We start from the raw sequence: 24,490 nt of genomic DNA, 5'->3' as shown, positions 1-24,490 counted from the left end.
TAAACATGATGAACATGATAAACATGATGCACCTTATGAACATGATGAACATAATGAACATAATAAACATGATGCACCTTATGAACATGATGAACATGATAAACATGATGCACCTTATGAACATGATGAACATAATGAACATAATAAACATGATGAACATAATAAACATGATGAACTTGATAAACATGATGCACCTTATGAACATGATGAACATAATGAACATAATAAACATGATGAACATAATAAACATGATTAACATGATGCACCTTATGAACATGATGCACCTTATGAACATGATGAACATAATGAATATAATAAACATGATGAACATAATAAACATGATGAACATGATAAACATGATGCACCTTATGAACATGATGAACATGATGAACATAATGAACATAATGAACATGATGAACATAATGAATATAATAAACATGATGAACATAACAAACATGATGAACATGATAAACATGATGCACCTTATGAACATGATGAACATAATGAACACGATGAACAGCAGTGTTTGCATTGGTCTCCACAATCACGGGGTCCCCTTGGACACGTAAGCTGCAAGTGCCGCAGGCGCAAGGCTATGTAGGGTTTTTTGGGTGCATGCCCCCCCCCCAAAGAAATGTTTGAAATGTGGACCTGAAATGGTGTATTTAGGCCATTCTGATCATAAATAAAGTGTCTGGTTGAAATCTTTAAGTGTCTGTTTTAAATGTGTGTATCACAGGGTTTTTGGGAGGCTAGAAAAACTCGAAAAAGAACAACAATAAGTTATGTCTAAAGTAAACCTTTTACGATATGAAAAACACATAGGGGGAAGCGTTTATGTTTGTTTTATTGCATCCCAGGTTTTTTCAATGGGTTATAATTTTTGTATATGGGACGCCGCAAACGCAAACTCTGGAATGCATTGTCCACACTAGCAAGACTTTCTCACATGTTTTCTTGAAGTTACCTCTCCAATATTTATCGAAGCTAAATATATTTATTTATATTTAGTCAGCGATTATCGATCTCCATAATCTATATTGATAGCCAGCCATAGTATGGTTTTCTGGGTGGGAACAAGGTGGATGCTGCATTGTGCTTTTGACACATGGATGTCATTTTGCCGATATTTCCCTGCAGGATGGTATATAAACATGATGAACATAATGAACGATATTATACTAATAAAATATATATTCAGTAATGTTCACAAATGAATGAATTCTACCAGCTTATTACTAAATATATATGAAACAATATATGGCATAAATATCATTGAATATATGATCATGTCCAATCTATTTGATGATGGATCCGTGACGATATGAATCTGTTGCCACGATACTCATGAGTAGTATTGGTATACTACTTCATGTGTTTATTTGTTAGCATTTTAGACTGCTTCAGACTTTTGTTGAACTTTGACAAGGGTGTTGCAGTGTTATAGAAACTGGCACTCGTCCTGTAGTCCTTGCCAAACTGACCAATAGTCAGACCAAATATCATAAGCACAGGTAAAAACTTGACCTTTTTGATGACTAGTGGACTAAAACTGTTAGTTTCTGTCGCTGGGTGGTGTTGATTTTTCTGTTTTCTATTTTTACATAACGAATATTGACATCAGAGATTATTCTTCAATGGACTTCTAAGTGGCCCAGATGAATTCTTTTGGGACATGTCATGAAAATGTCAATTGTCAAGGTCATGAAAAAGAAAACCCACAAATTTTGTGGTTACACTTTCTCAAATAGTATTAATACTGTTATCACTATACAGTGATCCCTCGATATACCGCTGTCATCGGGGTCCAAGAAACCGACCCCGTATTCTAAGATAGAGCGTTGTACAGATATTCATTGCTGATGTTCACATTACGTAATGATGGTAGTGAATGGAACAGCGGCGCAATTATTTCACAGTGGCATGGGACATGTAGATCTATGTAACACTGATCGTGGACGATGATTCAAAATGCATGCGTAAAAATCTAAAAAACATACATTCTCTAGGATGAGACCCGTGAAGATCCGGGGTAGAATAGGTCTTCAGCAACACATGCTTGTCGTAAGAGGCGACTAACGGGATCGGATGGTCAGACTCGCTGCCTTGGTTGATGCATGTCATCCATCCCAATGGCGTGGATCGATGCTCATGATGTCAATCACTGGATTGTCTGGTCCAGACTCGATTATTTACAGACCGTCGTCATATAGCTGGAATAATGCTGAGTGCGGCGTTAAACAACAAACCAACCAATCCTCCAGGATGAGGTTCTAAAGGGTTTGGTCAAGATTAGACAAAGGTCAGCGTTAATAAACATGGTGATATCATTGTCAGGCAATGGCTGAGGCAGGGTTACCTCTCAACAGGGGCGGTCGGGAAGCCTAGTGGTTAAAGCGTTTGCTCGTCACGCCAAAGACCCGGGTTCGATTCCCGACATGGGTACAATGTGTGAAGTCCATTTCTGGTGTCCCCCCCCCCCTCCCTCCGTGATATTGCTGGAATATCGCTAAAAGCGGCGTAAAACCATACTCACTCACTCACTAGTCTGGGCTATGTATGGTTGATTCATTTATTGTCAGTTAGTGCTGCACTTGCACTTGTACAAAGACTTGGACCGCCTCTGTGGTCTTGTGGTAGAGTGTCCGCCTGGAGAGCGGAAGGTCCGGGATTCGATCCCCAGCCGCGTCATACCAAAAGACGTTAAAAAATGGTACTTGTTGTTACCCTGTCTGGCGCTCGGCATTAAGGGGCTAAAACAAGGACTGGTCTGCTCGGTGTCAGTATACTGTGTCTGAGTGGGGTATTCATGTTAAACTGCGGCATGGTATCTCAGTGAGCTAGCACTATAAATCGGCATCAGTCCGGACTAGTACAAGCAGCCACACACATACACGTGCATGCACGTCGCTATATAAGTGCAATAAGTGCAATTTCACCTCACCTCACTTATTTTGAGTATTTTATATACAGATTGACAATGAAATTTTACTCTCAGTGTCCAAAAAGAACCTTCAGTTATTCAATCTTGGATGTTGTTGCAGTGATCTAGAAATATGCCTGTCCTCCTTGTCATTGTCACAGCAACACAAGAGTTATGGTTTGTTAGTTAATAAATATTCTGAAGTGTTAAGGTTAGGGACAAGATTGTCTGATCCAAGGCTTCCTGAGCCCCCACTTCAAGGCCGAGGATGTGACTAGAATAAAGGAGTCTATGCTGGCATGCTGATCGGGCAGGGATCATTGTGGGCATTTCACTGCTCCTCCACCTCTCCAGATTGGCTTCCAAATGAGTTAACAGAATTGTATCAGTATTACATTGGGTCGTAATGTGAGCTGCACCTGCCTGGGATGTACTTGACCTGCTGCTGAGTGGAGACATGTCTTGTATCTGTATTGTCCCAGTCCTCATCCTGTCTGGGTTTGTCAGCTCTATACCCGTGCTTGTGGGTTTCACCTCAGTGGTAAACGTCTAAGAGCTACATCACTTCGGGCTTTCCTCCCACATTAAGCTGACACGCCATTATAGACATGTCTTGTATAGTTATCAGTATTGTTACAGTCCTCATCCTGTTTGGGCTGCTGGGGGCACAGGTGGGGGACATGTTTCATCCACTAGTCTTTATTATGATAAAATATAGCAAACCCCTTAAAAATGGCAAATATCTACTAGTATTTATGATACCTTAACTATTGGGCAGTTTGGCATGGACTTTAGGACTAGTGCCAATTTCTAACGCTGTTAAGGTTCAGCAATTCAGGAAGAGTTGCGTCCCTTGGGCACACCAGGATCTATGGTTGTGGGTTGGGGTGCCGGTTCGCCACGATCATGTCTCTTGGTTTTGTCAGCACCATACCCGTGCTCGTGGGTTTCACCAATGTGGTAGACGTCTAAGACCTGCATCAATTCGGGCTTTCCTCCCACATCAAGCTGACACACCGTGATGTAACTGGAATACTGTCCAACTCATCCCCTCATTCACTGTTTTTGCTGATGATGAGTCAGATCAAGATGTAAACAAAGTCTGCCAGGCAGCAGTTTGGGAGATATCCCAGCAATTTGATGCCGGCCTGAAATAATCAAGTCTGGCCCAGACAAATCAGTGATTGATGTTATGAGCTCCCTTGTGTTATTAGGGTGACATGCAATCAAACAAGTCATCGAACCTGACCATCCAATCCTTTACTCGCCTCCTAAGACCAGCATTGGCAGATGTAGAAGATACTGGGGGCCTATTCTCAATAATCACCATGGGGAGAGATTCTGCAGTTGTAGAGAAGAAAAAACAATTACTGCAGTCATTTGCAAGTAGCTGGAGGTGGAAACTAAGTTCTCCTGTAAGTTGTAATCACTAGTAATTGCTCCAGACATAGTGGTAATCTGCTGTTGCTGCCTCCATTGATCAGGTGTGACAAAGGGTTATTGCTGCAGCTCCGCTGTTGTCAGCTGCAAGCCTTTGTGCCCCATCCTTCATGTTCTGTTCATTGAGCAGAATATTCATTGAATATTTTCAAAAGTATGGATTGCAACAGACTGCAGTTAATCAATCCATCAATACGACTAAGTCAGCGGAAGGTAGTTTGTTTTCCATCAATTACCCTACGAGTCTATGATCTGTTATTCCGTCAGACAGGATGTTGAGCTGGTGTCGCTTCATCCATTGATTTCTGGACGTTTCCTTCAAGACATTGATCCTCAAATTGATCATGTGGGACAAATTATTAAAAACTCGACTTGCTTTGAGGATTTTAAGTAATGTTGATTTGTTAAGTTGTTACAGGAGGCTGCCATGCTGTTCCACAGTGATTGAGATGTGTGGAGTGATTGGGCACAATCCATACTGCAGAAGCATTGAAGATGTTTGTGCTTGGTGTTCAATATTTTTATTAGCCAAACAAGCTTCAGAGCATTTGAAAACATTGCACCTCAGATGTATCCTCAACCAACCTGTGTTTCCCAACCCTACAAATAGCTCCAGACCCTACCTTATCTTCCTACCTACCCCTTTCTTCCTTGCCCTCCTTATTTCTACACCTCATCAATATCTGCCCTTCTCCACCCATGTCTCACAACCCCAGCCACGTCACACAGCCCCAGCCCAACACACAGCCCCACCCATGTCTCACAACCCCACTCATGTCTCACTACTCCACCCATGTCTCACTACTCCACCAATGTCTCACTACTCCACCCATGTCTCACTACTCCACCCATGTCTCACTACTACACCCATGTCACACTACTCCACCCATGTCACACTACTCCACCCATGTCTCACTACTCCACCCATGTCTCACTACTCCACTCACTACTCCACCCATGTCTCACTACTCCACCCAGGTCTCACTACTCCACCCAGGTCTCACTACTCCACCCATGTCACACTACTCCACCCATGTCTCACTACTCCACCCAGGTCTCACTACTCCACCCATGTCTCACTACTCCACCCATGTCTCACTACCCCACCCAGGTCTCTCAACCCCAACCACGTCTCAAAGCCCAAACCACATTTCACAGCCCAAACCACATCTCACAGCCCCACCCTTGTCACACAACCCCACCCAAATTTCACAACACCACCCTTGTCACACAAGCGCACCCACGTCTCACAACTCCACCCACATCTCACAGCTCCACCCATGTCTCAGAGCTCCACCCACGTCTCAAAACTCCACCAACAACCTCACAGCTCCACCCATGTCTCACTACCCCACCCACGTCTCACATCCCCACCCACGTCTCACATCCCAACCCACATCTCACAGCTACACCCACATCTCACAGCTACACCCACGTCTCACTACTACACCCACGTCTTACATCCCCACCCACGTCTCACATCCCCACCCACGTCTCAAAGCCTCACCCACATCCACATCCCCATCCATGTCTCACAGCTCCACCCACGTCACACATCCCCACCCACGTCACACAACCCCACCCACGTCACACATCCCCACCCACGTCACACAACCCCACCCACGTCACACAACCCCACCCACGTCACACATCCCCACCCATGTCACACATCCCCACCCACGTCTCACATCCCCACCCATGTCACACAACCCGACCCACGTCACACAACCCCACCCACGTCACACAACCCCTCCCACGTCACACAACCCCACCCACATCACACAACCCCACCCACGTCACACAACCCCACCCACGTCACACATCCCCACCCACGTCTCACATCCCCACCCATGTCACACAACCCGACCCACGTCACACAACCCCACCCACGTCACACAACCCCACCCACATCACACAACCCCACCCACGTCTCCCTGGAACCCTCCCTTGCCATGTAGCCTGTATCAGGTGGAGGTCCACACACTCATCTATTGATTTCCTGTTGACCTGAACGCTCCAACTCGGTGACAGCTGATTTGCACTAAGTACCCAGGGCAGTAAGACTTTCTTCTAATTTTGAACCTCTTCAAATGGAAAGATGTTTTTCTCCGGGGATCGTGTACAAGCCAAGTCTCGCTAATCCTAGCTCGTGATGTAGCCCAAGATAAGCATTGCTTGTATTGCTACCATGTGAGGGATATTTATCGAAGGGCTTGTTTTGCTACAGTTTACGATTCTTTCACCCTGTAGAAACAGATGAGTTGTTAGGCAATGTGTGGTCCTTAATTGGTCATGCAGATTTCTCAAGGTCAAGGTCAAGGGAAGTTTTGATTTAAAAAAATATTCTCACTGACTCTTAAGTTGCAGCGCACAGAGAACTTATGCACAGTGAATGCTGCGCTACACAAATGCATTTATTATTATTATTATTATTATTATTATTTTCATTATTATTATTATTATTACATGCTAAGGTCGGATCAACTGTCAGCCCTGGAATCAGTGTCAGGTACAGTTGGTAATTAATGTCAAATGTCATTAATTAGTGGCACTTGTCTAATTAGTAGTAACTCCTTTTCATTATTTACTTTCCCATAGGCAAGAGGTTAGACTTACTGACCTCTGAGCTGATTGCTTGGTAACCTGGCAGTGTTAATTAGGTAGACATCTCAGAGGTGTTAATTAAGTTAATTTCACAACACAAAACACTTGTACAATGTTTCGCAGGCAGATGGCTTCTTAGGGATAACATATCAAATATCTTTCCTTTATTGCCATAAAAATTGTTTTGAAGACATTGATCCATCATGTCAAGGGTCAAGGTCATCCTCAATGTCGTGACCTGAAGATTAGATTCTTTACTGTTGGTCAGTGAAACTTGGAACTCATCACCCATAGGGTTTTGCTGTGATTTGAGTGAGTGAGTGAGTATGGTTTTACACCGCTTTTAGCAATATTCCAGCAATATCACGGCGGGGGACACCAGAAATGGGCTTCACACATTGTACCCATGTCGGGAATCGTACCCAGGTCTTTGCGTGACGAGCGAACGCTTTAACCACTAGGCTACCCGACCGCCCCTGCTGTGATTTGAAAATGTCATGAATGAGCTATGCATTAAGAAAATAACAACATGTTTCCAATATTCTTTTGGGTTATTCTTAATTTGAAGCATGTGGTTATCCGATTCGAATACTTACGTATGGCAAGTGACAATCTTATGATAACAATAGGTCACAGTGACCTACTTTCAATGCGTAGAACGTGATATATTTTCTGACATTTATGCTGTATAACTCTTTGAAATGTTAATGTCGTACTTGTCAGTGATATCAACATGATCAAGGGTCAAATTTCTCCAAGGTCATAACACTCCAAAATGAAATATCCTCATGACAACTCAAAAAGTGTTTACTGTAGTCAAAAAACCCATTGATAACATATCTTCCTAAGGTGGGGCATTGAAGTGGTAAGGTTTTGTTCAAGGTCAAAGTCAATGAAATGGTCATTCTCAAGGTAGTCCTGTTTTTTGGGGGGCGGTTGGGTAGTCTAGTGGTTAAAGTGTTCGCTCGTTACGCTGAGGACCCAGGTTCGATTCCCGACATGGGTACAATGTGTGAAGCCCATTTCTGGTGTCCCCCGCCATGATATTGCTGGAATATTGCTAAAAGCGGCATTAAACCATACTCACTCACTCACTCACTTACCTGGAAGCCCATGCATGGACAATTAGAAACAGTTTAATTTTCTTTTCACTCTCGACCGCCTCCGTGGTCTAATGGTAGAGCGTCCGCCCAGAGAACTGAAGGTCCGGGGTTCGATCCCCAGCCGCGTCATACCAAAAGATGTTAAAAGATGGTACTTGTTGTGACCCTGTCTGGCGCTCGGCATTAAGGGGCTAAAACAAGGACTGGTCGGCTCGGAGTCAGTATACTGTGTCTGAGTGGGGTATTCATGTTAAACTGCGGCATGGTATCTCAGTATGCTAGCACTATAAATCGGCATCAGTCCGGACTAGTACAAGCAGCCACATACACGTGCATGCACATCGCTATATAAGTGCAATAATCTTGGACGTGACGTTAAACCCTATTTCACCTCACCTCACCTCAGCTTGTCTATAAGTTTGAGACGGGATATTTATGACCTGACAGAGGATCTACAGTTACACAATGATAACCATGAACAACCACAGCTCCTGTCTCAATAGCCTGCCGTGTGTTATCATTCAACCAGCGACTGCACACAGGTTGAACCTATTGAAATATTTCAAAGTGCAAAACTTTACAGGTTTACGGATCTTCACAAAGAGATAGGTTGTGTTTGAAAATGAGAACTGAAGTCAAGGTCCACGGCTCTACTATAACACATTAAATCTGCGGGGGTCCTAATGCTATAGCTGAAAACCTTGAGGCTGTTTGTATGGCTGTATGGCAGTATAGCAGGTGTGTAATGGGGTTTAACAAAGCGTTGGAGATTGTTGCACTTAGGAGACTGGTGAAAAGCTGAAGGACACAACATTTATTCCAAATTATAAAAAAAAAATAGTTCCAAATGAAGTCATAGAGGATGACCTTGACTAAACCCGTCGTGGTTAACTCATATGTTGTGAGCATAAATTCTGACATTTTTCTCATGAGGTTAAATAATAAAGAGTCAAATTTTCAAAAATGGTCAAGAATGATACCAAGTGAAAAATATTGTCACATGAAACTACATGTAGTTAGAGTGAGTGAGTGAGTGAGTATGGTTTTACACTGCTTTTAGCAATATTCCAGGAATATCACGTCGGGGGACACCAGAAATGGGCTTCACACATTGTACCCATGTCAGGAAACGAACCCGGGTCTTCGGTGTTATGAGGGAACGCTTTATCCACTAGGCTACCGGCCGCCCATGTAGTTAGAGATGAAAGCTGGTGAAGTATGTCAGGTTACAAATACAGATCAGGGTAACCTGGTGAAGTATGTCAGGTTACAAATACAGATCAGGGTAAGCTGGTGAAGTATGTCATGTTACAACTTCAGATCAGGGTAAACTGGTGAAGTATGTCATGTTACAACTACAGATCAGGGTAAACTGGTGAAGTATGTCAGGTTACAAATACAGATCAGGGTAAGCTGGTGAAGTATGTCAGGTTACAAATACAGATCAGGGTAAACTGGTGAAGTATGTCATGTTACAAATACAGATCAGGGTAACCTGGTGAAGTATGTCAGGTTACAAATACAGATCAGGGTAACCTGGTGAAGTATGTCATGTTACAAATACAGATCAGGGTAACCTGGTGAAGTATGTCATGTTACAAATACAGATCAGGGTAACCTGGTGAAGTATGTCATGTTACAAATACAGATCAGGGTAACCTGGTGAAGTATGTCAGGTTACAAATACAGATCAGGGTAAACTGGTGAAGTATGTCATGTTACAACTACAGATCAGGGTAAACTGGTGAAGTATGTCATGTTACAACTACAGATCAGGGTAAACTGGTGAAGTATGTCATGGTACAACTACAGATCAGGGTAAACTGGTGAAGTATGTCATGGTACAACTACAGATCAGGGTAAACTGGTGAAATATGTCATGGTACAACTACAGATCAGGGTAAACTGGTGAAGAAAGTCATGTTACAACTACAGATCAGGGTAAACTGGTGAAGTATGTCATGTTACAAATACAGATCAAGGTAAACTGGTGAAATATGTCATGGTACAACTACAGATCAGGGTAAACTGGTGAAGTATGTCATGTTACAACTACAGATCAGGGTAAACTGGTGAAGAAAGTCATGTTACAACTTCAGATCAGGGTAAACTGGTGAAGTATGTCATGGTACAAATACAGATCAAGGTAAACTGGTGAAGTATGTCATGTTACAAATACAGATCAGGGTAAACTGGTGAAGTATGTCATGTTACAAATACAGATCAAGGTAAACTGGTGAAATATGTCATGTTACAAATACAGATCAGGGTAACCTGGTGAAGTATGTCATGTTACAAATACAGATCAAGGTAAACTGGTGAAATATGTCATGTTACAAATACAGATCAAGGTAAACTGGTAAAATTTGTCATGTTACAACTACAGATCAGGGTAACCTGGTGAAGTATGTCATGGTACAACTTCAGATCAGGGTAAACTGGTGAAGTATGTCATGGTACAACTACAGATCAGGGTAAACTGGTGAAATATGTCATGGTACAACTACAGATCAGGGTAAACTGGTGAAGAAAGTCATGTTACAACTACAGATCAGGGTAAACTGGTGAAGTATGTCATGGTACAAATACAGATCAGGGTAAACTGGTGAAGTATGTCATGTTACAAATACAGATCAGGGTAAACTGGTGAAATATGTCATGTTACAAATACAGATCAAGGTAAACTGGTGAAATATGTCATGTTACAAATACAGATCAGGGTAAACTGGTGAAGTATGTCAGGTTACAAATACAGATCAGGGTAAACTGGTGAAGTATGTCATGTTACAACTACAGATCAGGGTAAACTGGTGAAGTATGTCATGTTACAACTACAGATCAGGGTAAACTGGTGAAGTATGTCATGTTACAACTACAGATCAGGGTAAACTGGTGAAGTATGTCATGTTACAACTACAGATCAGGGTAAACTGGTGAAGTATGTCATGTTACAACTACAGATCAGGGTAAACTGGTGAAGTATGTCATGTTACAACTACAGATCAGGGTAAACTGGTGAAGTATGTCATGTTACAACTACAGATCAAGGTAAACTGGTGAAATATGTCATGTTACAAATACAGATCAGGGTAAACTGGTAAAATTTGTCATGTTACAACTACAGATCAGGGTAAACTGGTGAAGTATGTCATGTTACAAATACAGATCAGGGTAACCTGGTGAAGTATGTCATGTTACAAATACAGATCAGGGTAAACTGGTTAAGTATGTCATGTTACAACTACAGATCAGGGTAAACTGGTGAAATATGTCATGTTACAACTACAGATCAGGGTAAACTGGTGAAGTATGTCAGGTTACAAATACAGATCAGGGTAAACTGGTGAAGTATGTCATGTTACAACTACAGATCAGGGTAACCTGGTGAAATATGTCATGTTACAACTACAGATCAGGGTAAACTGGTGAAGTATGTCATGTTACAACTACAGATCAGGGTAAACTGGTGAAGTATGTCATGTTACAAATACAGATCAGGGTAAACTGGTGAAGTATGTCATGTTACAACTTCAGATCAGGGTAACCTGGTGAAGTATGTCATGTTACAACTTCAGATCAGGGTAAACTGGTGAAGTATGTCATGTTACAACTACAGATCAGGGTAACCTGGTGAAGTATGTCAGGTTACAAATACAGATCAGGGTAACCTGGTGAAGTATGTCATGTTACAACTACAGATCAGGGTAAACTGGTGAAGTGTGTCATGTTACAAATACAGATCAGGGTAAACTGGTGAAGTATGTCATGTTACAAATACAGATCAGGGTAAACTGGTGAAGTATGTCATGTTACAACTACAGATCAGGGTAAACTGGTGAAGTATGTGAAGCAGTTGTGGTTTTTTTCTTTGTTTTGTTGTTAGACACCACATGCAGCAATATTACAGCTATATTACAGCTATATGACAACGGTCTTTAATTAATCAAATCTTGACAAGACAATCCAGTGATTGACATCATGAGCATTGATCTACGCAATTGGGATACAATGACATGCATCAACCAAGTCACAGTGAGCCTGACCACCCGATCCCATTAGTCGCCTCTTACGACAAGCATAGTCGCTTTTACTGCAAGCCTGGGTTGCCCTGTTCTTCAAGGGTCCCGACATTGTAGAGCATATAGGGACCAGTCATTTGTTACAGGGGTGGGGGGATCAGAGGCTCTTGATGCACTAATGATCTGAAAACATAAATGCAGAAAAATATTTGTTTGGTTAGCCAGTCAAATACCACGGAATCACTTTATTTATTTTATCTTTACCAAACTTTGAGGACTTCTTCAGTTCCTGTTCTATGAGTTTGTGTGTTATGTCTGTTTTCCATCTCAGTGTACACAAATTAAGATCCTCTTTCAGAGCTCCAGATAAGCTTTTGGTGTTGTGGGTGTTTTACCCATGCATTTTAAAATCACTGGGTATCAGTAATTCTATCTGGGTATTCAAATTTCTGTTACCCTGTAGTTTTTACACATGTGGGTATTTAAGTTAAATATTTAAAAATACTATTCATCTAGTCCCTGCAACCTGGTGTTGTGTGGGTTCGAGAGCTTTATAGGACTCAAAAATACCACGATACTTCCACAAGAAAGTGTGATGGCAAATGATCATGCTGTAACTGTCATCGTGGAGTTTGGCAAGGTTGACGGAATGCCCGTTTATAATTTCAAAATAAGTTGCTGATTTGCTAAACGAATACGCAGGGTTACTTCACAATATTTTGATGATACGCACAAGTTTTATTTTTGTAGGGTATCTGTAATGTTCGTTGCGTATTTGATACGCTTGGATTTTATTTTACTGCGTATTTCTGCATGTCTGATGCATATTTTACGCAGATACTGTCTTTCCTTGTAACCAGTTCTCCCACCTTCCCAGACTATCATCCAGACACGACATCTCAAGAGGGCCGAATTACTGTGGGTCCACTAACCTGTCATCTATCCCTGATCAGAGAAATGTTTTCATTCCACGAGAAACTTGTAAGAATCCCATTACAAAAGTTCAGCTCCCTGAACTAACATCTCACCCCCAGCACAGAGATGTAATCGGTTATTTATTTTATGACTTATTTATGATTTTCTGTTTGTGGACTGTCTTCGACATTGATTTGTGCGAGATGTATGCCACCTTCATTAAAGCTGTGGTACCTGGAGGTAGTGGTACGTGATACAGTGGCTGCCATTAGTATGTCGCACCATCTTGTATTATTGTCCATTTGATAATTATTACCGTATATTTTTGCTGGAGACTGGAACAACAAATGGATGGTGTTGTGTCTTTCACGACATTTGTGACACAGGGATAGACACAGCCAGTTGTCCGGTAGTCTGAGTCAATATCGAGAGGGAGTCTAGTATTTATTATCCCCCGCCACGAAGTGGAAGAGGGAAATAGGAATGGGTGCCGTCCGGCCGTCACATTTCGTTTCCTGGGCAGATCTTGAAAACCGTACCATATTTCTTCACCAAACTTGGCACATAGATAGATCTAGTGGTGAACTGGTGCCTTTTGATAGTTTGGGATTTTTAAAAAAGTTATTTTTTGAGTTTCCATGGCAACAACTTTGATTTAGACTGAAAATGGTGGTAGTCCTCGTTTCCGGAGCAGATCTTGAAAACCGTACCATATTTCTTCACCAAACTTTGCTCATAGATTAATCTAGTGGTGAACTGGTGCCTTTTGATAGTTTGGGATTTTAAAAAAAGTTATCTTTCGAGTTTCCATGGCAACAACTTTGATTTAGACTGAAAATGGCAGTAGTCCTCGTTTCCGGAGCAGATCTTGAAAACCATACCATATTTCTTCACCAAACTTTGCTCATAGATTAATCTAGTGGTGAACTGGTGCCTTTTGATAGTTTGGGATTTTAAAAAAAGTAAATTTTCGAGTTTCCATGGCAACGACTTTGATTTAGACTGAAAATGGTGGTAGTCCTCATTTCCGGAGCAGATCTTGAAAACCGTACCATATTTCTTCACCAAACTTTGCACATAGATAGATCTAGTGGTGAACTGGTGCCTTTTGATAGTTTGGGATTTTTAAAAAAGTTATTTTTCGAGTTTCCATGGCAACGACTTTGATTTAGACTGAAAATGGTGGTAGTCCTCATTTCCGGAGCAGATCTTGAAAACCGTACCATATTTCTTCACCAAACTTTGCACATAGATAGATCTAGTGGTGAACTGGTGCCTTTTGATAGTTTGGGATTTTTAAAAAAGTTATTTTTCGAGTTTCGTGAGTATTTCATGCTTGTTTATCTTGTGTTTGTGTATTGTTTAATACTGCACTCAGCAATATTCCCGCTATATGACTGTCACCAAACCTGATCCTCCAATCCATTGGTCACCTCTTACGACCAGCATAGGTTGCTGGGGACCAATTCTAACCCAGACAAGAATGAAAATATCCTGGCCAGTCGTTTGACCAACGACAGCTCGTCCATCATGACCGTCTTCCTTTGCCAATGTCATGGAATATATATGCATCTTGAAATACTACAAGGGATATGGACCAATCACCGAGCTTGATATATAATGTTTTGGTGCAGTTGCCAGACAGCATTCATGAACATCACATTGTGAATGATTATTGCCGATAAACTGTCCAGAGTACAATAAAAGCTCATGTTCAGTATCGGAATACTTTACATGTTTTAATAGATTGGAATTAATACAAACACTATGTGCAATTGTAGCGGCCATAAAATTTCCGAGTCCCGTGATGGGATTCGAACCACAAACCTCCGATCAGAGGTTGGACGCCTTGTCCACATGACCAAAGAGGTTAACCCTGTCAGCCAATCGTGGCGGTGGGGTTGCCTAGTGGTTAAAGCGTTTGCTCGTCATGTGGAAGACCCGGGTTCAATTCCCACATGAGTACAATGTGTGAAGCCCATTTTCCAGTGTCCCTGCTGTGATATTGATTTAATATTGCTAAAAGCAGCATAAAACCATACCCACTCACTCACTCTGGAGACCTCCGCCATGATATTGCTGGAATAATGATAAAGGTGGATTTAAACCTCCCTCCCTCACTCACTCACACATGGACTTTTTCAGATTCTGTAAGAACCTATCAACAGACAAGATCAGTCTGAGCACGCTGAAGGGAGAAGGTGAGCTGTGTAACCTGGAACTGGATGAGAACATTATCACCGAGCTGCTCGACCTCCCCACCTGGCTCAAGATCTCACGCGCGTCATGCAACAAGGTCTCCATCAAGGTCAGCCTGTTACCTCACCCGAACCAGCGTTAGAAATTGGCAATAGTCATATAGTCACCCACCCTATAGTTCTGTTATCCTTCCAGTGAACCACCCTACTCCCCTTCCAATGAACCATCAACCTCCCCCCTTCCAGTGAACCACCAACCTCCCCCCTCCCACTCATCAACCTCCCCCCTTCCAGTGAACGACCAACCTCCCCCCCCCTCCCACTCATCCACCAACCTCCCCCCCTCCCTCTCATCAACCTCCCCCCTTCCAGTGAACCACCAACCTCCCCCCCCTCCCACTCATCAACCTCCCCCCTTCCAGTGAACCACCAACCTCCCCCCCTCCCACTCATCAACCTCCCCCCTTCCAGTGAACCACCAACCTCCCCCCCTCCCACTCATCCACCAACCTCCCCCCCTCCCACTCATCAACCTCCCCCCTTCCAATGAACCACCAACTTCCCCCCCCCCCCCCCCCCCACACACACACACACACACACACTCATCAACCTCCCCCCTTCCAATGATAGTTGTGCACGATTACCCAATGTAGCCTTTTCAGCTTGCATACCTGTATCAAGGTTTTACCTTTTCACCTACAACACCTTGGCATCCAGAAGACCCCCAATTACTAAATTCAAGGGTTCTAACAGGATACATGAGGGTCATGTAAAGTAAAGAAATGGCGTAGTGTAATGTACTGTAAGATTAAATAATTACTTGAATTACAGGAACCCTATATTTCTTGTGAAGAATTAGGTACAATAGATATTATCGTTTGTCCCTTGGGACGCAAAATATGTTATGTTCCATGTCCATTCTATGCGTTTGTGGTACTGGACGCACATTTCTGCATCGTGTAAAACCCTACTTGTATGTCTCTACACATCCTTATTTACTGATTGAATACAGGCATTATATATACATGAACTCTACTGCAATGAATAATGCACAAGAGTGCTACATCTGGCTTACTGTAACAGACATGTATTGCTGTTGTCAGCTTATGCCACAGTGACACACTTAGGGCAGCATAGGAACGGACAGAAGAGTATCAGATGCCACCTGAAGCAGTTTTTAAGTAGAATTATTTTTAAAAATGTATCCTCATTATCTTAGAAATACCCAGTAGACTGGATTCCTGGGAGTGAAGTATACAGGCTGGCAAAAGAAAATAAGATCTATGAACGTTGTCAAAACGTTACTTGGCTGAAAACTGTCGTTGAAACAGTGCAGACTTAGGTCCAACAGAGAACTATAATACCTGTATCAAATACATCACCATCGAATAGTCATTTCTTGTTCATTTTTAGCCATCATCAAACATGGGTTATACTTTCTTTTGCCCGGAGGGGGCATGGGTGGCCCAGTCCTTTAAGGCGCCACAATTTGCCGTACAGAGTTGCGTCCCTTGGGCATGCCAGAAACTATGATTGTGGGTTTGAATCCCGGTTCGCCCCGATTATGTTTCTAGGTTTTTCAGCACCATACCCGTGCTCGTGGGTTTCACCAAAGTGGTAAACGCCTAAGACCTGCATCTCTTCGGGCTTTCCTCCTACATCAAGCTGACAAGCTGCGATATAACTGTAATACTGTTCAAAACCCAGCACACTTGATTTTTTAGCCCAGGAGTTTATATTGAATACCCAAAGAAAACTATCAAGTACCCCATGTGAATGATAACATGTAAATACTCAGTAGCTCAAAAGACCGCCTCCGTGGTCTAGTGGTAGAGCGTCCGCCCGAAGAGCGGAAGGTCCGGGGTTTGATACCCGGCCACGTCATACCGAAAGACGTTCAAAGATGGTACTTGTTATTACCCTGTCTGGCGCTCGGCATTAAGGGGCTAAAACAAGGACTGGTCAGCTCGGAGTGAGTATACTTTGTCTGAGTGGGGTATTCATGTTTAACTGCGGCATGGTATCTCAGTGAGCTAGCACTATAAATCGGCATCAGTCCGGACTAGTACAAGCAGCCACACAAACACACACACATACATGCACGTCGCTATATAAGTTCAATAATCTTGGACGTGACATTAAACCCCATTTCACCCCACCTCACCAGTAGCTCCAAAACATTTTCTGGAGCTGTGTCAGTGTATAGAATCAGTGTGTTTGTCACTTTATGTGTCAGTGCATCTGTTGTCTCCTCTGTTGCAGATACAATGGACAAAGTTGAAATCCCAGCCCATCTATTTGGTAAGTTTGTGATACTGTTTCCAGCCTCTTGGGGGTCTTGGGTCAAAGTAGAACCAGATGTAGTTACGTTTGGTACAGTCTGTCTTATGAGGGTAGTACAAAGCCCATTGAGTCATATTTGGCCATGACTAGAATCCAGGTTATATTTGGCCATGACTAGAATCCAGGTTATATTTGGCTATGATAAGAATCCAGGTAATATTAAGCACTGACAAGAATCCAGGTAATATTTGGCTATAACAAGAATCCAGGTAATATTTGGCTGTGACTAGAATCCAGGTTATGTTTGGCCATGACAAGAATCCAGGTAATATTTGGCTATGATTAGAATCCAGGTAATATTAAGCACTGACAAGAATCCAGGTAATATTTGGCCAAGACTGGAATCCAGGTAATATTAAGCAATGACAAGAATCCAGATAATATTTGACTATAACAAGAATCCTGGTAATATTTGACAATAACAAGAATCCAGGTAATATTTGGCTATAACAAGAATCCAGATATTATTTGGCTAAATGACAAGAATCCTGGTAATATTAAGCAATGACAAGAATCCAGGTAATATTTGGCTATAACAGGAATACAGATAATATTTGGCTATAACAAGAATCCAGGTAATATTAAGTAATGACAAGAATCCAGGTATAATTTGGCCATATCAAGAATCCAGGTAATATTAAGCTATAACAAGAATCCAGATAATATTAAGCAATGACAAGAATCCAGGTAATATTAAGCAATGACAAGAATCCAGGTAATATTAAGCAATGACAAGAATCCAGGTAATATTTGGCTATAACAAGAATCCAGATAATATTAAGCTATGGCAAGAAACCAGGTAATATTTGGCTATAACAAGAATCCAGGTATTATTTGGCTATAACAAGAATCCAGGTAGTATTTAATCATGCCCAGAATCCAGGTGGTATTTGGTCAGATTAACAAGGTCCAGACTATTTAGGTTTCACTGACTATAGAAATCCAGTTCCCACCCTTGCCGAACTTTGCTGGAATTCCAATTTATCTGGACGAGTTGATGCATAGTCTCATCAAAATCTCGTGGAGAACTACACATCCAGTTCACAAAATACATGGATTTCAACATGCAGACTTAGGTTGACTGCAGGATTTGCAAAACATTGTGTACCGTCAACTGGATTTTGACGGACATTTTCCAAATGTTTTCATCTTTTTAATGAAGGGTCTCCAGTGATTTGTCACAAACTGTGGGCTTACCGGACTGCAGGCAAGTGTAGCCAGCTGTGTCGCCAGTTACTTTCTGGAGATCAACAGACCGTGTGTGACAGCTGTCCTCACTGATCTTGGTGATCCTGTTTTACCCACCATCACAGCATTATATATGTTTGTAGGCTGGGATGGTACACCAACTGTGTGATCCAATATGTACCACGATACCTTGCTCATGATCTGATACATATCACGATACTTGTATGTGCTCTTATATGTGGTGCCTAAGCTATCTTTTTCACGTCGATGGCTAAGTTCCTGGCACACTAACGATTTTCAGTTAGCAGTGTCAAGTACGGTGCAATGGTTGAAAATATTTACGTTTTCACTACTGATTTTCACAAGTAAATAGTGTTTGGTGTAACATTTATTAAAGATTACATTTAAGGTAAAAATCAATACGTTTTACTTAGTGTGCGATTGTAATCGGTACTTGTATCGAGAAGGAAAAAAAATAAAAATTGTGATGTACCGATGCATCAGTTTATCGTCCCACTTAGGGCAAGGTCACGGTACGATACATATCATGATACATAGGTAACGTTACGATACACACGTGATGCACATATTTACGTCAAATTGCGTGGATACTTCTTGACTATAAATATTTTGGAGTATGTTCTAAAGGAAAAGCCAGCTGTAGACACGTTTGTAGGTGCTGTTTTTTGTAGTGAACATGGAATGCTAATTACAACACATTTTGTGATATTTGACTGACAAAATTCCTAGGGGTCATTAAACGAGTAGTAAGTAATATATTTTAGCAAGTCTTGTATCGATACAGGAGAAAACGTATTGTGTATTGTATCGTTGCATGACAACTTAGGATGCACCGGTGCAGCAATGTATCGTTTCACCCCTCATCCTAATGCTAATGCTTTGTGACATAAAGACTGGAAACCTGTTCTCAGGGTCTTGTTGTTGGTTTGAATTTTGCTGACACACCATGATACTATTAAAAGTGATGTTAAACCCAACTCACTCACTCACTCACTCACTCACACAGAACCCACTCACCCGACCACTCACTCACTCACTCACTCACTCACTCACTCAGACAACCACCCACAAACCCACCCACCCACCCACTCACCCACCCACCCATTCACTCACGCACTCACTCACTCACTCACTCACTCACTCACTCACTCACTCACTCACTCACTCACTCACTCACTCACTGTTGATGTACTACTCACTCACTCACTTTGCTTCAGATGCTGGATAAGGTGCAGTTGGAGGCAGAGACATGTGAGACGCCACGCCCACCCAATAACCCCGCCCACCTGGCCAGCTATAGGTGAGTTGTCGTGCTCATCGTGCACCGATCAACATAACGATTGACGGATAATTCCCACTATCCAGATTGTTATCATGAGTTGTATATGGATTGGATTCTTAACATGTTCATCAAAGCTGACTTTATATGTAGTCCAGCATGCTAACAGCTTTAGAAATTGGCACTAGTGCTATAGTCTCTGCCCAAACTGCCAAATAAGGACAAGTTCTATTTTGTCCTTTTGAAGGGTTTAGGTTTATTTTATCATTATAAGGACTAGTGGACTAAAACTGTTAGTTTCTAGCACTGGCTAAGAGTCATGTGGATAGTTATGTTCATTGTTGTTAGAGTAACAGTAACAGGCGACTAGACCCGTGAAGATCCGGTGTAGAATAGGTCTTCAGCAACCGATGCTTGCCGTAAAAGGCAGCTATTCTTGTTGTAAAAGGTAACAAACGGAATCGCTGGCTTAGATGATGCATGTCATCGTATCCCAATTATGTGGGTCGATGCTCATGATGTCAATTACTGGATTGTCTGGTCCAGACTTGATTATTTACAAAACGCTGTCATATAGCTTGAATATTGCTGAGTGCGATGTTAAACAACAAACAAACAAACAACAGGCGACTATTCTTGTCGTAAAAGGCGACTAACGGGATCAGGTGGTCAGACTCAATGACTTAATTGATACATGTCATCGTGTCCCAATTGCGTGGTTCAATGCTCATGGTATCAATCACTGGCTTTTCTGGTCCAGACTTGATTATTTACAGACTGCCGTCATATAGCTAGAATATTGCTGAGTGCAGCGTTAAACAACAAACAAAACAAATGTATATACTGGTCATGTATATACTGGTCATGTATACTGGTCATGTAGCCCAGCTAGGTGTGAATCTCGGATGTGTTTGTGCAGGTCGGGCGGGAAGTACGGGTTTGTGGACCGGGTGATAGACGGGATATTTGTCCATGTGGAGTCGGTGGAGGTGAAGCTGATGTCCCGCGCCTTCCACGCCTCGTTACAGGTATGTTCACACACAGATACTGTCTCATTATGGCTTGTCATAAAAGGCCACAAAATTAGATAAAGTTGCAGGCTCAGTGACCTGGTTGATTGTGTGTCCTGTACCCTTGAAGTACTGATGACAGAATTAATTTACTATATTTATTGTTTGTGAAAATCAATCTTGTTGAAAATTTGTGATGTACATGCTGCTTTTTAGGTCTTATGACTACTATGTAATATGCTGAAGAAAGACAAGTTCTATGGATGAACAACTTCTTTATTACAATTAGTGCGACGTTTCGGTGTAGATACTAACACCTTTATCAAGCAAGTGATGAAAAGGTGTTAGGTGTTTTTCTTCATCACACCAACTTCTAAATGCCTCTGAAAGAAGTTATGTAATATGCTGGATTTATAAAAATAATAATGACAGACTGAGGCTAATAACCCACCTAAAAAGCCTAGAAAAGGCCTTGAATTTTAGTGTTCCATATCTGTATGAACCTTGGACGAGAAACCCCTTAACAATTAAAGTTAGGTTTACATATAATATTTGTTTTCCAATATGTACATGACGTTGTTACAGCAGAAGGAAACAGTGACTTATAAAATGATCTGGTAATAAACGACCTTTGTGCCACTTGAGGTCGGTCTCCTGGGTTGTTAGATTGATTGATTATCAGAAGGATAACAGCTCTGTTTCAAAGTGTTATCCCAGGCGATGAATTTGTGAATGTAAGGAATGACCAAAGTGGTGAACATTCTACGACCGGCATCACTGCTGGGTCTCCTCAACCCTGTGAAATGACTGAAACTTGTACTTTTAACCCAACTCGCTCCATGCAGTGATGTTGGAGGTACAAGGGACATCACTCATAGTTTGGTAAATAGGGAATGATTGAGAGAAGAGAGTAGTGTATAAATTAAGAATGGAAAAGTGAGGGAAGAAAAAGGAAGGACTAGATAAGTGAAATGATTGAGGAGAGGAAGAGTGAATGAGTAATGGAACTGAATTATTGATAGAATGTAGGAGTGAATGATTGAGAGAATGTAGGAGTGAATGATTGAGAGAATGTAGGAGTGAGTGATTGAGAGAATGTAGGAGTGAGTGATTGGGAGAATGTGAGAGTGAATGATTGAGAGAATGTAAGAGTGAATGATTGAATGTAAGAATAAATGATTGAATGTGAGAGTGAATGCTTGAGAGAATGTGAGTGAATGATTGAGAGAATGTAAGTGAATGATTGAGAGAATGTAAGAGTGAATGAAGGAGAGAATGTAAGAATAAATGATTTAGAGAATGTAATAGTGAATGAAAGAGAATGTAAGAGTGAATGATTGAGAGAAAAGTGTAAAGTGTAAGAAAAGTAAGATAAATGAATTGTGCGGAGAAAATTTAAAATGAATAACGAAATTAAAGTAAATAATGTTGATTATTGTGTTGAATCCCAACACACTCACTCACCCCACACAGCCAAGTCTGACCCTGCCTTTAACAAAGACTTATAACAGTTGCACCTCTCTCATGACAATGGTAGACAAGGCAGGATAGTTTGCTGCCACCACACCACAACAGGGAAACGTCACTGTAACCAAGAGCAAAGAAAATAATTAGAATTCCAATAATCAGTTTATATGGCTTCCCATCAAGGGTCAGCTTTTAAACAATTATTCCATTGAAGTAAACGGAAACAGGAAATTTAGAGGAAAACATCAAAGAATCAGCCATTTCTTCCCTTGCCAAGTCAGGCTGACATGACAGTTAGACATAACTTGGAACGGGTTAACAGATGCTGCTATTTGAGATGGATGTATGGAAACAAGGTGAATTTCCTTGAGACATGTTCTGAGTCTTTGCAGAGATCAGTTAGATCTTGACTGAAGAGATGGTTCTTATGTATTTACTTAACCTCTGAAACTCCATCAGTTTTCAGTCCTATTAAAATCTGTTTGTTATGCAGACATTGACATGAACAGCTGCTTAAACTATGATTGTTGGTGAGCATGAAGTGGCCTGGGAAATATGAATTATAATTACCATACCATTTCAATATGTATTGGCACGGTATTTACATGGTGTGTTCTATTTCTGGTTTATGACGAGTGTATTGTGGGCAAATACTACATTGTAGATTGATGTCGTGCTGTGCTTTAACAGAAACTGTTCAAAGTTAACCTCTTCTTTTCCCTTTGAATCAATAAGCACATGATCTGACTTAAATTTTTATGATGAAATTGGTTTTGTGGAGAATATCTCCACTGTACACATTGGCGCCAATTGGTTTGGAAATGAAGGACTTGCATTAAAGGTGGCCCTTCAGTGTCTTTATAAGGAAGTCTTAGAGAGACTGGGAGCTAAGGACCTTGCTTGGAAGAATTACTATGTCTCTTCACCTTAATCATGTTAATGTATAGGAGTTCTGGCTAGAGTGGAGCACTTATGTTGGAAGGCTTCCATTGAACACACTACATTTTCCCGTGAATTAAGGAATGAGAGAGTGATGGGAAGAGTGAATGAAAGACGGCAAAGGTGAGGGATTGCAGTAATTCATGAGAGAGTGAACGATGGAGGGATGGGAAGTGGGAACGATTGAGATAATGTGAGAGCCAATGATTGAGATAATGTGAGAGCCAATGATTGAGATCATGTGAGAGCCAATGACAGAGATAATGTAAGAGCTAATGATTGAGATGTGAGAGCCAATGATTGATATAATGTGAGAGCCAATGATTGAGAAAATGTGAGAGCCAGTTATTGAGATAATGTGAGAGCCAATGATTGATATAATGTGAGAGCCAGTGATTGATATAATGTGAGAGCCAATGATTGAGATAATGTGAGAGCGAGTGATTGATATAATGTGAGAGCCAATGATTGAGATAATGAGAGAGCCAGTTATTGAGATAATGTGAGAGCCAATGACAGAGATAATGTGAGAGCTAATGATTGAGATGTGAGAGCCAATGATTGATATAATGTGAGAGCCAGTGATTGATATAATGTGAGAGCCAATGATTGAGATAATGAGAGAGCCAGTTATTGAGATAATGTGAGAGCCAATGACAGAGATAATGTGAGAGCTAATGATTGAGATGTGAGAGCCAATGATTGATATAATGTGAGAGCCAGTGATTGATATAATGTGAGAGCCAATGATTGAGATAATGAGAGAGCCAGTTATTGAGATAATGTGAGAGCCAATGACAGAGATAATGTGAGAGCTAATGATTGAGATGTGAGAGCCAATGATTGATATAATGTGAGAGCCAGTGATTGATATAATGTGAGAGCCAATGATTGAGATAATGTGAGAGCGAGTGATTGATATAATGTGAGAGCCAATGATTGAGAAAATGTGAGAGCCAATGACTGAGATAATGTGAGAGCTAGTGATTGATATAATGTGAGAGCCAATGACCGAGATAATGAGAGAGCCAATGATTGATA

General features: G+C 41.5%; 1 protein-coding gene across 2 annotated transcripts in view; it reads left to right on the top strand.

Moving 5' to 3' along the window:
- LOC124146866 (UHRF1-binding protein 1-like) overlaps positions 1–24,490 on the top strand; it is a 140,437-nt gene that overhangs the window by 16,491 nt on the left and 99,456 nt on the right. For both annotated transcript variants that reach the window (XM_046517381.2, XM_046517380.2), the window contains exons 2-5: positions 15,150–15,312; positions 17,465–17,503; positions 19,972–20,054; positions 20,953–21,061. In XM_046517381.2, the coding sequence (XP_046373337.2) occupies positions 15,150–15,312; positions 17,465–17,503; positions 19,972–20,054; positions 20,953–21,061 (394 nt within the window). The remainder of the gene's footprint in view (positions 1–15,149; positions 15,313–17,464; positions 17,504–19,971; positions 20,055–20,952; positions 21,062–24,490) is intronic.

This window comes from Haliotis rufescens, unplaced genomic scaffold (genome assembly GCF_023055435.1).
Source record: "Haliotis rufescens isolate VD_foot unplaced genomic scaffold, xgHalRufe1.0.p SCAF_6, whole genome shotgun sequence".
Taxonomy (NCBI): Eukaryota; Metazoa; Mollusca; class Gastropoda; order Lepetellida; family Haliotidae; genus Haliotis; species Haliotis rufescens.
This window is presented reverse-complemented; position numbering and strand designations above follow the sequence as displayed.